The sequence below is a fragment of the Neoarius graeffei genome, chromosome 27 (assembly GCF_027579695.1).
Source record: "Neoarius graeffei isolate fNeoGra1 chromosome 27, fNeoGra1.pri, whole genome shotgun sequence".
In the NCBI taxonomy this organism is placed as follows: domain Eukaryota; kingdom Metazoa; phylum Chordata; class Actinopteri; order Siluriformes; family Ariidae; genus Neoarius; species Neoarius graeffei.
The window spans coordinates 48,514,325-48,527,535 of record NC_083595.1 but is presented as its reverse complement, the minus strand read 5'-3'; the positions used below and the strand labels follow the sequence as shown (position 1 = coordinate 48,527,535).

Here is a 13,211-nt window from a genome sequence, read left to right as displayed (position 1 = left end):
TCTGTTTCTCTCTCTCTCTCTCTCTCTCTCTCGCCTCTGTGTCTCTCTCTCTCTCTCTCTCGCCTCTGTGTGTCTCTCTCTCGCCTCTGTGTGTCTCTCTCTCGCCTCTGTGTGTCTCTCTCTCGCCTCTGTGTGTCTCTCTCTCGCCTCTGTGTGTCTCTCTCTCTCTCTCCTCTGTGTGTCTCTCTCTCTCCTCTGTGTGTCTCTCTCTCTCGCCTCTGTGTCTCTCTCTCTCGCCTCTGTGTGTCTCTCTCTCTCGCCTCTGTGTGCGTCTCTCTCTCTCTCGCCTCTCTGTGTGTGTCTCTCTCTCTCTCGCGCCTGTTTGTGTCTCTCTCTCTCTCGCGCCTGTGTGTGTCTCTCTCTCTCTCTCTCTCGCGCCTGTGTGTGTGTGTCTCTCTCTCTCTCGCCTCTGTGTGTGTGTCTCTCTCTCTCGCCTCTGTGTGTCTCTCTCTCGCCTCTGTGTGTCTCTCTCTCGCCTCTGTGTGTCTCTCTCTCGCCTCTGTGTGTCTCTCTCTCGCCTCTGTGTGTCTCTCTCTCTCTCTCCTCTGTGTGTCTCTCTCTCTCGCCTCTGTGTCTCTCTCTCTCGCCTCTGTGTGTCTCTCTCTCTCGCCTCTGTGTGCGTCTCTCTCGCCTCTCTGTGTGTGTCTCTCTCTCTCTCGCGCCTGTTTGTGTCTCTCTCTCTCTCGCGCCTGTGTGTGTCTCTCTCTCTCTCTCTCTCTCGCGCCTGTGTGTGTGTGTCTCTCTCTCTCTCGCCTCTGTGTGTGTGTCTCTCTTTCTCCCCTCTGTGTGTGTCTCTCTCTCTCTCCCCTCTGTGTGTGTCTCTCTCTCTCCCCTCTGTGTCTCTCTCTCTCTCTCTCTCCCCTCTGTGTCTCTCTCTCTCTCCCCTCTGTGTGTCTCTCTCTCTCTCCCCTCTGTGTGTCTCTCTCTCTCTCTCTCGCCTCTGTGTGTCTCTCTCTCGCCTCTGTGTCTCTCTCTCTCGCCTCTGTGTGTCTCTCTCTTGCCTCTGTGTGTCTCTCTCTTGCCTCTGTGTGTCTCTCTCTCTCGCCTCTGTGTGTCTCTCTCTCTCTCGCCTCTGTCTCTCTCTCTCTCGCCTCTGTGTGTCTCTCTCTCTCGCCTCTGTGTGCGTCTCTCTCTCGCCTCTGTGTGTGTCTCTCTCTCTCTCTCTCTCTCTCGCCTGTGTGTGTCTCTCTCTGTCTCTCTCTCTCTCCCCTCTGTGTGTCTCTCTTTCTCTCTCTCTCGCCTCTGTGTGTCTCTCTCTTTCTCTCGCCTCTGTGTCTCTCTCTTTCTCTCGCCTCTGTGTGTCTCTCTCTTTCTCTCGCCTCTGTGTGTCTCTCTCTCTCTCACCTGTGTGTGTGTGTCTCTCTCTCTCTCACCTCTCTGTGTGTCTCTCTCTCTCTCGCCTCTCTGTGTGTCTCTCTCTCTCTCGCCTCTCTGTGTGTGTGTCTCTCTCTCTCGCCTCTCTGTGTGTCTCTCTCTCTCTCTCTCTCTCTCTCTCTCTCTCTCTCTCTCGCCTCTGTGTGTCTCTCTCTCTCTCGCCTCTGTCTCTCTCTCTCTCTCGCCTCTGTGTGCGTCTCTCTCTCTCGCCTGTGTGTGTGTGTCTCTCTCTCTCTCGCCTCTCTGTGTGTCTCTCTCTCTCTCGCCTCTCTGTGTGTCTCTCTCTCTCTCGCCTCTCTGTGTGTCTCTCTCTCTCTCGCCTCTCTGTGTCTCTCTCTCTCTCGCCTCTCTGTGTGTCTCTCTCTCTCTCGCCTCTCTGTGTGTCTCTCTCTCTCTCGCCTCTCTGTGTGTCTCTCTCTCTCTCTCGCCTCTCTGTGTGTCTCTCTCTCTCTCGCCTCTCTGTGTGTCTCTCTCTCTCTCTCGCCTCTCTGTGTGTCTCTCTCTCTCTCTCGCCTCTCTGTGTGTCTCTCTCTCTCTCTCGCCTCTCTGTGTGTCTCTCTCTCTCTCGCCTCTCTGTGTGTCTCTCTCTCTCTCGCCTCTCTGTGTGTCTCTCTCTCTCTCGCCTCTCTGTGTGTCTCTCTCTCTCGCCTCTCTGTGTCTCTCTCTCTCTCTCTCTCTCTCTCTCGCCTGTGTGTCTCTCTCTCTCTCGCCTCTGTGTGTGTGTCTCTCTCTCTCTCTCGCCTGTGTGTGTCTCTCTCTCTCTCGCCTCTCTGTGTGTCTCTCTCTCTCTCGCCTCTCTGTGTGTCTCTCTCTCTCTCGCCTCTCTGTGTGTCTCTCTCGCCTCTCTGTGTGTCTCTCTCTCTCTCTCGCCTCTGTGTGTGTCTCTCTCTCTCTCTCGCCTCTGTGTGTGTCTCTCTCTCTCTCGCCTCTGTGTGTGTGTCTCTCTCTCTCTCTCGCCTCTGTCTCTCTCTCTCTCGCCTGTGTGTGTCTCTCTCTCTCGCCTGTGTGTGTCTCTCGCCTCTGTGTGTGTCTCTCTCTTTCTCGCCTCTGTGTGTCTCTCTCTTTCTCGCCTCTGTGTGTGTCTCTCTCTCTCTCGCCTCTGTGTGTGTCTCTCTCTCTCTCGCCTCTGTGTGTGTCTCTCTCTCTCGCCTCTGTGTGTCTCTCTCTCTCTCGCCTGTGTGTCTCTCTCTCTCTCTCGCCTGTGTGTGTCTCTCTCTTTCTCGCCTCTGTGTGTGTCTCTCTCTTTCTCGCCTCTGTGTGTGTCTCTCTCCTCTGTGTGTGTGTCTCTCTCTCTCGCCTCTGTGTGTCTCTCTCTCTCTCGCCTGTGTGTGTGTGTCTCTCGCCTGTGTGTATGTGTCTCTCGCCTGTGTGTGTGTCTCTCGCCTGTGTGTGTGTCTCTCGCCTGTGTGTGTGTCTCTCGCCTCTGTGTGTGTCTCTCGCCTCTGTGTGTGTCTCTCGCCTCTGTGTGGTGTGTCTCTCGCCTCTGTGTGTGTCTCTCTCGCCTCTGTGTGTGTCTCTCTCGCCTCTGTGTGTCTCTCTCGCCTCTGTGTGTGTCTCTCGCCTCTGTGTGTGTCTCTCGCCTCTGTGTGTGTCTCTCTCTCGCCTCTGTGTGTGTCTCTCTTTCGCCTCTGTGTGTGTGTCTCTCTTTCGCCTCTGTGTGTGTGTCTCTCTCTCGCCTCTGTGTGTGTGTGTGTGTGTCTCTCGCCTGTGTGTGTGTGTGTCTCTCTCTTTCGCCTGTGTGTGTGTGTGTGTCTCTTTCGCCTGTGTGTGTCTCTCTCTCTCTCTCTCGCCTGTGTGTGTGTGTCTCTCGCCTCTGTGTGTGTGTCTCTCTCTCTCTCGCCTCTGTGTGTGTCTCTCTCTTGCCTCTGTGTCTCTCTCTCTCGCCTCTGTGTGTGTCTCTCTCTCTTGCCTCTGTGTGAGTGTCTCTCTCTCTCGCCTGTGTGTGTGTCTCTCTCTCTTGCCTCTGTGTGTGTCTCTCTCTCTTGCCTCTGTGTGTGTCTCTCTCTCTTGCCTCTGTGTGTCTCTCTCTCTCTCGCCTCTGTGTGTGTCTCTCTCGCCTCTTTGTGTGTTTCTCTCTCTCTCTCTCTCGCCTCTGTGTGTCTCTCTCTCTCTCTCTCTCTCTCGCCTCTGTGTGTGTCTCTCTCTCTCTCGCCTCTGTGTGTGTCTCTCTCTCTCTCTCGCCTCTGTGTGTGTCTCTCTCTCTCTCTCGCCTCTGTGTGTGTCTCTCTCTCTCTCTCGCCTCTGTGTGTGTCTCTCTCTCTCTCGCCTCTGTGTCTCTCTCTCTCTCTCTCTCTCTCTCTCTCGCCTCTGTGTGTCTCTCTCTCTCTCTCTCTCTCGCCTCTGTGTGTCTCTCTCTCTCTCTCGCCTCTGTGTGTCTCTCTCTCTCTCTCTCTCTCGCCTCTGTGTGTCTCTCTCTCTCTCTCTCGCCTCTGTGTGTGTGTCTCTCTCTCTCTCTCGCCTCTGTGTGTCTCTCTCTCTCGCCTCTGTGTGTCTCTCTCTCTCTCTCTCGCGCCTCTGTGTGTCTCTCTCTCTCGCCTCTGTGTGTGTCTCTCTCTCTCTCTCTCTCGCTCCTCTGTGTGTCTCTCTCTCTCTCTCTCTCTCGCCTCTGTGTGTGTCTCTCTCTCTCGCCTCTGTGTGTCTCTCTCTCTCTCGCCTCTGTGTGTCTCTCTCTCTCTCGCCTCTGTGTGTCTCTCTCTCTCTCGCCTCTTTGTGTGCGTGTGTCTCTCTCGCCTGTGTGTCTCTCTCTCGCCTGTGTGTGTCTCTCTCTCTCTCGCCTCTGTGTCTCTCTCTCACCTCTGTGTGTGTCTCTCTCTCTCTCTCTCTCTCTCTCGCCTCTGTGTGTCTCTCTCTCTCTCTCTCGCCTCTGTGTGTCTCTCTTTTGCCTGTGTGTGTGTCTCTCTCGCCTGTGTGTCTCTCTCGCCTCTGTGTCTCTCTCTCACCTCTGTTTGTGTCTCTCTCTCTCTTGCCTGTGTGTGTGTGTGTCTCTCTCTCGCCTGTGTGTGTCTCTCGCCTCTGTGTGTCTCTCTCTCTCTCTCTCTCTCTCGCCTGTCTCTGACACACACACACACACGCTCGCGTGTCTCTGTGCGTCTCTCTCTCTCTCCTCTGTGCGTCTCTCTCTCTCTCGCCTGTGTGTGCATCTCTCTCTCTCGCCTGTCTCTGAAACACTCTCTCTCTCTCTCTCTCTCTCTCTCTCTCTTTCTCACGTGTGTAAGTGAAGAGAGTAAGACTGTGACATTGGTGACACGCTAGTGATTTTTATTAGTTTTGTGCTCTTTGGTCTGTTATTAATTAGAAAACTCCAAAACTCGTGTTTGTTCCACATCAGATGTGTGAAGTTCAACACGTTCCAAACCACTTCTACAACTGAAACTGTCTTCATTTATTTATTTGATCAATGAATGTTCATGTTGAATGCATTAAATTATTTCTTTCTTTCTCTCAGGAGGAGGGGCGTGGTCAGGGTTTTACCGAGGGCTCGTATCAGGGCCAGCAGCTGTTCCGCTGTGAGGATGAGTGCGGCGTCTTCGTTGCTCTTGATAAACTGGAGCTCTGGGAGGACGAGGAGCTGGAGGTGGATCACCTGAGCCTGGTGGACAACGAGCCGGACGTGGAAAGAGATTTCCCTCCTCTGGAGCTCAACTCTCGTGTCCTGGTGCAAACACACGAGGGCCCTGAACGTGGCACAGTCATCTTCTGCGACCTTTTACCTGGCAACGAGACCCTCGGCTATTACGTCGGTGTCGATATGGTAATAAAAAAAAAAGTAGATGAATTGCACTCTTACAGGTTCCCTAAAGCCCCTTTCACATACGGAATCCATTTCTGTATGAGGTCAAAACAGCACATAATTCATAATTTTTATTCCCACTTAATCTTCCATGAAGATTATGCAATGCGTCATGACGTAGTTGCCCGTTCTCTATAGAGAACTTTAACTGAATACACCCACTTTCACTTTTTTCACTTCTTACTCACCTTAGTTTGTCATTTGAGCGAAGGTCATTACATCCTTCCTCTGAGGCACGTAACACCAGCTGACCGCGTTTTTCGACCTGCTCTTTATGCAGCATCAGGAGCGGCGTAACACACTTGGAGGAAAGCGCTATCCGCCTACTTCCACACGCATGAGCTCACAGATGCCCATGATTGGCTAGTGTTGCTGTAATTGATAGAAGTGAGAGAGTATGCCCCACCTCCCTCCCTGAGAGCACGGCCAATTTTGCTCTCCTGGCTCCAGATCAGGGTTTGATCTCCGCATGACCGAGCGAACGCTTTTCTCTTATTTATTACCAATTGAATAAAAACGACCACCTGATTAAAGTGGTCTTGAGGAGCTTCCAGGTGAACTGTAACACTGTTTGACTCGAGCGATACCCCTTTTCAACCAACAGGGACCAGGTTCTTGAACCGGGTCCGTTCAGGATTCTTTGAGTCTTGGTGGCAGCTAGCGAACTGGCCCACGTTTTCACCAGTTTTGAACAGAACTGTTATAATCAAGGATGCATCATGAAAGGGAGTAAACAATCGTAGCAAGATGGTGGTGCACATTGATTACCTTTTGAGCTTGTAATAATAAAAAGAAGAATAATGTTTTATTACTTATATAGCGCATTTTGCGTGCACTTAAAATATCGTACATAAACAAAATAAAAGAATATAAATGAAAGGATATCCTAAGGATAATATAAAAAACAAATATTGCTAAGCTGTGAAAAATATCTATTATTAAAAGCTAAATTAATGTGTTTTAAGTAAAGATTTAAAGCTAGACGGCCTTTCAGTTTCATAAAATCGGTAAAATTTAGGTATTTCTGAAATGTGGTCATTGTGATATATGTTTATTTCTGTAATATCTGACAAAATATCAGGCCATTCTGTGGCTGGGAATTTATTTAATTTGAGGGGATTAAAGCAAATAACGTGCATGAAATCGCTCGCTTTGTGCAGTCAAGCAGACAGAGGAAGTCTGTGTGTGTGCGCATGCGCAGGTTTCCCTTTGAGCGTGCACTGACCGTTCCATCATTCTGTCGCTAAACAAACAGCTGATCACACCGAGGTGCTCGCTGAGTGCCGATATTTATTAGTTTGGTCCTGCATTTCCTTTCCTTCGTATATAACATAACGTCTTATTTTTTTCGCGGTGCGGTTTCCATCAAATCCTGTGCTCTGATTGGCTGGTGAGCAGGTCCGTATCCTATGATATGGACCTCTGGCGACTCGCTTGTTCACAGCAACAACAAACGTAGCAATTTTTGTCAACGTTTATTTTCGCATTTCTCAGGAGAATAGCATTAATTTTACAGCATGGATAGCGATAACGACAGTCTTCACAGCGAAAACGAGTTTTACTACCCTGAGGAAGAAGAAATAAAAGAAAAACATTTCAGGAGAAAGCTAAAAACCTCTAACTGTTGCTAACGCTGAGCAAAAACATGGCTGAATCCTGAATGTCTCAATTTTGTATAAATAGGGGACTACATAGGCAGCAAAATGTAGGTTTTTCCTGCCATGGAAGTGCACTTGTATACCGAGGAGGAAGCCATTTGCATTACAGCCGTGAACGAGGATTCAAAATGGCGTCTTGGCTCGATTTTCCCTTTCGGGCGCTCTCGTTTTCTGTTAGAATTTGGTAAAGAAAAAAATTAAATATATTATTTACCAGCTTGAGGTCGGTCCGTATGGTGAAATACCGTGACCTCGGCCTTGAATACTGACCTCGGCCCAGAGGGCCTCGTTCAGTACTTTCAAGACCTCGGTCACGGTATTTCACCATACAGACCTCCCAGCTCGTAAATAACATATATTTCTTCTCACTTTCCGTTACTGTAGTCGCTCTTTCATGTTTCATTCACACACTCGCGTCCTCCATTTTTCTCTCCTGTTTCAAATTTGTATCCCACAATGCCTTGCGTGAACAGGGAAAGCCCACCATGTGATGCATGACGTAGTATCTTGTATTGCGTCATGGTGAAGCAGGAAAAAATAGCGGAGAATTTAGAGCCACGTGGAGATAGTCATTAATTGTTGTATTAAAAAAAAATAAAATTGTGATTCGAGTTCAGTCCACGGAACAAAAATAATTGGGTGTTGGGGAAAATTCTTTTTATGACCTACACTTGAAAAATCTGAAAGGCAGTCTAGCTTTAAAACTAGATAAATCATCAGCATCTCTAACTCTGGCAGCGTATTCCAAAGCTTTGTTTTATTCTTGCAGGTATTTGTTTTTGGCCCTTTTTTTTTTTTTTCTCTTTTCCTAAAGATGTATCCTTCTGCATTGCTGCGCTCCACTTCCTGTCCAAACTAATGACATGCTCGCTGATGTCATCACGGTTTGCGCTAAAAAACAACCCGATATATTTTGGTTCCAGCTGGAAGCCAAGTTTTCAAACTAATGGCACCAGTTTATTTTGGGTCGAAATGCTGTGAACGATTCAAATTTTGGTGCACAAGCAAGAACTCGTTCCCTGTTGCTTGAAAAAGGATATGAAATGAGATGAGGTGTGTGTGTGTTTTGTCCCCCCCCCCCCATAAGAGAAAATAAATGGTGGATGCGGCAAGACACACAAGTTGTACCTGCTTATGTCCTGCCTATTCATCGAGTGTTCTCTGTCTGTACTTGGGCGATTTTTGATTTTATTGTACGCTCGGTAAAAATTCTCCAATTTCTCCGAGTATGTTCTCAGCCTTACACACACTTCCTCCGGCAACTTTTTTTTTTTTCTTTTTGGATTGTTTAATTCTGTGCAGAGGGAAAGCAAACCAAATAAAGTATCAAATGAATCAATTTTGCTCTGATTCCGACTCCACAAAGGGATTAATAGGTGTAAAAACACACTTAGAACAGCAAGTTCTTGTCTAAGGAAATGGCACACACTGGTTGAGTTTTCCCTTTAGGAGCTATTTTCCGTCACTGTTTGCATGCAGCGAGATGCAGTAACTAGATGAGAAGTCACCGAGACGTGTCCAAGCACACGAGACGTGTCCTCTTGCCTTCCGCGTGCAGTCAGCCAGCGGCCCACTCGTCCGTCGGCTCGAAACAAAAGCGCAGTCACACTTCAGAGATGGGCGGATGGAGGGATGAGAAGGGAGGGAGAGATGGAGGGACAGCATGAGCAGCGTTGTGGAGGGCAGCCAAATGCTCGGACAAGACACTGCCATCTCTTTCTCTCTCTCTCTCTCACACACACACACACACACACACACACACACCGAGAGTCCACCAGTGGTTTGAGGCGCAGCCCTTTAGCACAGAGCAGAGATTGTTCGCAGAATAGTTCGTTCTCAGTAGGACAGGTTGGTTTGATCTGCCTGTTAGAGAGTAAAGTCATAGTTGTTCTTATGAAATTGGTGATTAATTGAGAGCTGAGCTTGTGCAAAGTTCACTCGGTTATGTGTGTATGTTGTGACAAATCGTACAGCTGTCACATGACTGATGAGAATTAAAATTCGAGGTGTTAGCCGGTATTTTTTATTTTTTTTTGGATACAGCTGCAGATCATTTGGAACAGAGGTGTAGCCAAAGCCAGAATAGAGCAGGATATAGTGACCTCTCTCTGATCTGTGTGTGTTTGGTGTGTAATATATCCAAGGCACTGGTTGATCTCAGGGCTCAAGAAGTCAGTGAAGGGTTTGTGTATGATGCGCTAGTCCAGCGTCAGTAATAGGGTGCTGTACGTCTCGCCCTCAGGACAATCCCATCGGAGACTGGGACGGCGTGATCGACGGGAAACTGCTGTGTAATTTCGCCAGCCTTGAGCACACCCGTCTTGTTCCCATCGGTGATGTCATGCCAGGTGAGTGCTTTGCCTTTTTTTTTTTTTTTTCAATTAAAAAAAAAAATTTATTCATCAGCTTTTAAATTGAAGTGTGTTTAAGAGCTCAAGCTACTTTGTGGTTGGTGTGTTCTGTAAGAAGATGTTTCTGTCTTTTTGTGTTTTTTTTTTTTTTTTAATTTGTTGTACTGCAGAATGAACATCACAGCTGAATGTAAACATGCGAGTGCTTTTACGATGAGAATAAGACGTTTAGCGTGCACAGTGTAACACAACGCTCTTTACTAAACAGGTCATGTTTGAAAATGTGTGTCGTCGTTGTTGTTGTTTAATAAAGAAAAGTCAGTGATGTGGTGAGATTTTCTGTAATGAGACGTTTATGGAAGGAGTCTCCAGTGTCGGCTCTTGAGGAGAGTCAGAGAAGAGTGTCCAGGGCTGAGCAGTGGTGTGTGTGTGTGTGTGTAGCTTTTAAGTGAAAAGACGCCTTGTTTCCTGGATGTTCAGCAACATTCAGTGTAACTATAAACGGACAAATAATGTGACTCATGGTGTTGCAATTTGAAATATTTCAGTGTGATAACTTGGTCTTTAAAGGTCCCAGTGGTAAGACAATGATGGAAGTTAAACGACAGATTTATTATAATTTTTTGTGCGTCTATAGTAATTATGAGTGATTAGTATGGGAGTGGTAATGCCTGTATGAATCGCAGAGACGGATGTGTTCTTGTCACATGGAAAATTCCATGTGTAACTAAAACACTTCATTTTAATACAAACTGATTGTTTTGACCTTTATTATAAGCACTTGCTGTAGAGTGTGTGGTCGCACTTGATCAGTAGTCGGCCATGTGATCATGAGATGTGTGTGTGTGTGTGTGGGAGAGAGAGAGAGAGATTCTGTTAGCCTGCAAACAGACCCGCTTTTGTCTAAAAGCCTGTTTTTGAAACTGAAGTGTCCAAGGCTTCAGCTTTGTATGTTCAGTTTTCCGTGTGTGTGTGTGTGTGTGTGTGTATTTCCCAGTGATGTTTCACTATAGTGTGAAGGTGGGTAATATTGTTTAGGCCGTTTGTGAGACTTATGAGATGTGTCGGCTCACAAAGCGCAGCCTTTTCTTGATCGAGGAGATAAACGAATGAACAGCTTGTTGTTCTGTTGTTTTGTAATCGTTCTTTTCCCCTCCTCAGATTTCCTACAGTCAACTCTGGAATTACTGGGACAAGGCTTGTGTGATGATTTTTTTTTTTAAATTTTATCTTCCCCTGAGAATTTCTACTATTTTATGTTAAAGGAGAGTAAGAGAGAGGAAATAATAATAATTGTGCGGTCAGGCACTGCTTGTTGGCAGTGGTAATTGTGAATTCCCCCGGTGATTGTACGGAAAAGTTGTCTAATAGTCACGTGACTGAATTTGTGTGAACGTACCTGAGCTGTAAATGTGATTTCTGCCCCCAGATTAACACAGGCTAGATAACTGACCCTGAATGCACACTTGCCGAATGTTGAGTTGAACTTAGAGACAGATTAATAAATGTATGGATTCTGTTTCATATTAATGAAATAAAAAAAAAAATTCTCCATTTTTCGTCAGTCCCGAGAACACGTGAGAGTGGAAAAGGGGCGGGGCTTCCAAACGGTGTCGCTTCAAAACACCTTTGAACTGTTAATTGTTAAACTCCTGTGTCAACTTCAGTTTTCATGTAGAACTGGAGAATCTCAGTATTTCTGCACCTCCTGGTTGACGTTTTATACCGGATAAAAGTCACGACGATGATTTTCGGACGCTGTACTTTCTTTGACTTTCTAAATACGGTGGAATTTTTGTGGAAATTAGTTTTAGAGCTTACTGTATGAGCTTATGACTAGAAAAAGAGTGTGATGATTGTTCTGATTTGGTGTGTGTGTGTGTGTGTGTAGAGTACTCCATGCAGGACCCGAGGCTGTCCAAAGCCAGCTTTAGTGAGAGGAGGAGCAGTGAGAAGTCTGGCAGTCAGAGCAAACCAAAGAGCAAAGGTACTGCGTCCTCACTCGCACTCCTCACGGCCTGGCTCTAAACTCATTAACACACTCCTCCTACTCCCTTCTAATCCCTATGTTTAGTTTTGCAGCTGTACGTACTACGTTCAAACAGATTTGTGTGTTTCCTTATGAATGAGGCTCTTGTGCACTTTCGAAATAAAACATTTCCCAACAGCTCCAAATTTATAAACTGTACTGCAACACTGGGGTCTCAAAATGGCGGCGTTCACAAAACTTTGATTAGTGGTTGATGCTAACTGTAATTACAGAATAATTTAATGTCTTTTCTAAATATTTAACACCACATCTGAGGTAACTTTTGCTATTCCAGACAATTTAGTCTCATTTCCACTGTTGTATATTGTTTACCAGTTTAACATGATGGTCTGTCTGTTTTAGCATGATACATTGTTAGCCTGGGTTATTAGCCAGTCGCCTTGGTTCTCAGCAGCAGTGTTGTTCCTCTGTGTGTGTGTGTGTGTGTGTGTGTGTGTGTGTGTGTGTGTGTTGAAAGTTCATATGAACACACTAAGTGAGTTAAAACATTTTGTAAGTGACAAATTTTAGCTTCATCTAGTTTCAGACTGAGAGCTTTTGTGGTGAAAATGTAAACCGTGTGTGTGTGCTGGTTAAAGAGCCACTTCACCCTCACAATGCTAATGTGGCTAATGAAAAAGGAAAGCTGGGGTTGCTGATACACATCACGGTCTCTGGTGAAATGAATTTTTCAGCCTCGTTATCCGAGTCGAAGGAAACATCAGTCAGATGTCCGCTGTGAGGGGAAGCGACACTGAAATCTACTGATGAGACAAAGATCTGATTTTCCTTCCTTTATCTTTCTTTCTGTTTCTCTTTTTCCTTGTTTTTCTTTCCTTCTGTGTTCCTTTTTCTTTTCATTATTTCTTTTTCATACTGTTCTTTTTTCTTTTCCCCTCTTTGTCTATTTTCATTTTTCTTTCTTTTAGCCTTTTCTTCTAGTTTTCTTTCTTTTAGTTTTAGTTTTCTTTCTTTTAGCTTTCTTTGTTTTAGATTTTCTTTCTTTCTTTTAGCCTTTTTTTTCTAGTTTTCTTTCTTTTTCTTTTTAGTATTCATTCCTTTTTTAGTTCTTTTTCTTTCTTTCTTTCTTAGCCTTTTCTTCTAGTTTTCTTTATTTTTAGTATTCTCTTCTCTATTTCTTCTTTCTTTTAGTTTTCTTTCTTTTAGCTTTTTCTTTGTTTTTAGCTCTCTTTTTCTTTCTTTCTTTCTTTCTTTCTTTCTTTCTTTCTTTCTTTCTTTCTTTTAGCCTTTTCTAGTTTTCTTTCTTTTTAGTATTCTCTTCTGTTTTCTTTTAGTTTGTTTTCTTTGTTTTAGCCTTTCTTTCTTTCTTTCTTTCTTTCTTTCTTTCTTTCTTTCTTTCTTTCTTTCTTTCTTTCTTTCTTTCTTTCTTTCAGCCTTTTCTTCTAGTTTTCTTTTTAGTATTCTCTTTCTTTTTTCTTTTAGCTTTTTCTTTGTTTTTAGCTTTGTTTTCTTTCTTTCTCTTTCTTTTAGCCTTTTCTTCTATTTTTCTTTCTTTTTAGTATTCTCTTCTTTCTTTTATCTTAGTTTTCTTATTTTAATATTCTCTTCTTTCTTTTAGCCTTCTTTCTTTGTTTTAGCTTTTTTTTTGTTTTAGCTTTTTCTTCATACTTTCTTTTATCTTTTAGTTTGCTTTTTTTAGCTTTTTTTCTTTTAGTATTCTGTCTTCTTTTTTTTTTCCTTCCTTTCTTCCTTCCTTCCCAGTTTCCCTTCCTCACCTTAGTTTTGTGGAGTTTTTCTGCTGTACATGTTCTGTTTAGACCATTTTCTCTCTCTCTCTCTCTCTCTCTCTCTCTCTCTGACGCTGTATGTTGAATGTGTGATGTAGGATTGGCTCTGCAGGCTGCCAGCAGAAGCAAGTCTGAGTTTTATTATACACTAAACGGCAGCTCTGTGGATCACCCGAGCCAGTCCAAATCCAAAAGCACGTGGTACATAGACGAAGGTAAACAGCAGCCGAGGGAGATGGGAATGTTCACCGGGAATCGGAG

At 45.4% G+C, this 13,211-nt stretch overlaps 1 protein-coding gene across 2 annotated transcripts in view; it reads left to right on the top strand.

The window, feature by feature from the left end:
* The window catches only part of cylda (cylindromatosis (turban tumor syndrome), a), a 141,972-nt gene that overhangs the window by 108,795 nt on the left and 19,966 nt on the right, over positions 1 to 13,211 (top strand). Inside the window, exons 3-6 of one of the 2 annotated variants that reach the window (XM_060912000.1) lie at positions 4,820 to 5,125; positions 9,065 to 9,170; positions 11,065 to 11,160; positions 13,049 to 13,165. In XM_060912000.1, coding sequence (XP_060767983.1) covers positions 4,820 to 5,125; positions 9,065 to 9,170; positions 11,065 to 11,160; positions 13,049 to 13,165 — 625 coding nt within the window. The remainder of the gene's footprint in view (positions 1 to 4,819; positions 5,126 to 9,064; positions 9,171 to 11,064; positions 11,161 to 13,048; positions 13,166 to 13,211) is intronic. The other variant, XM_060912001.1, reaches the window with a different exon arrangement.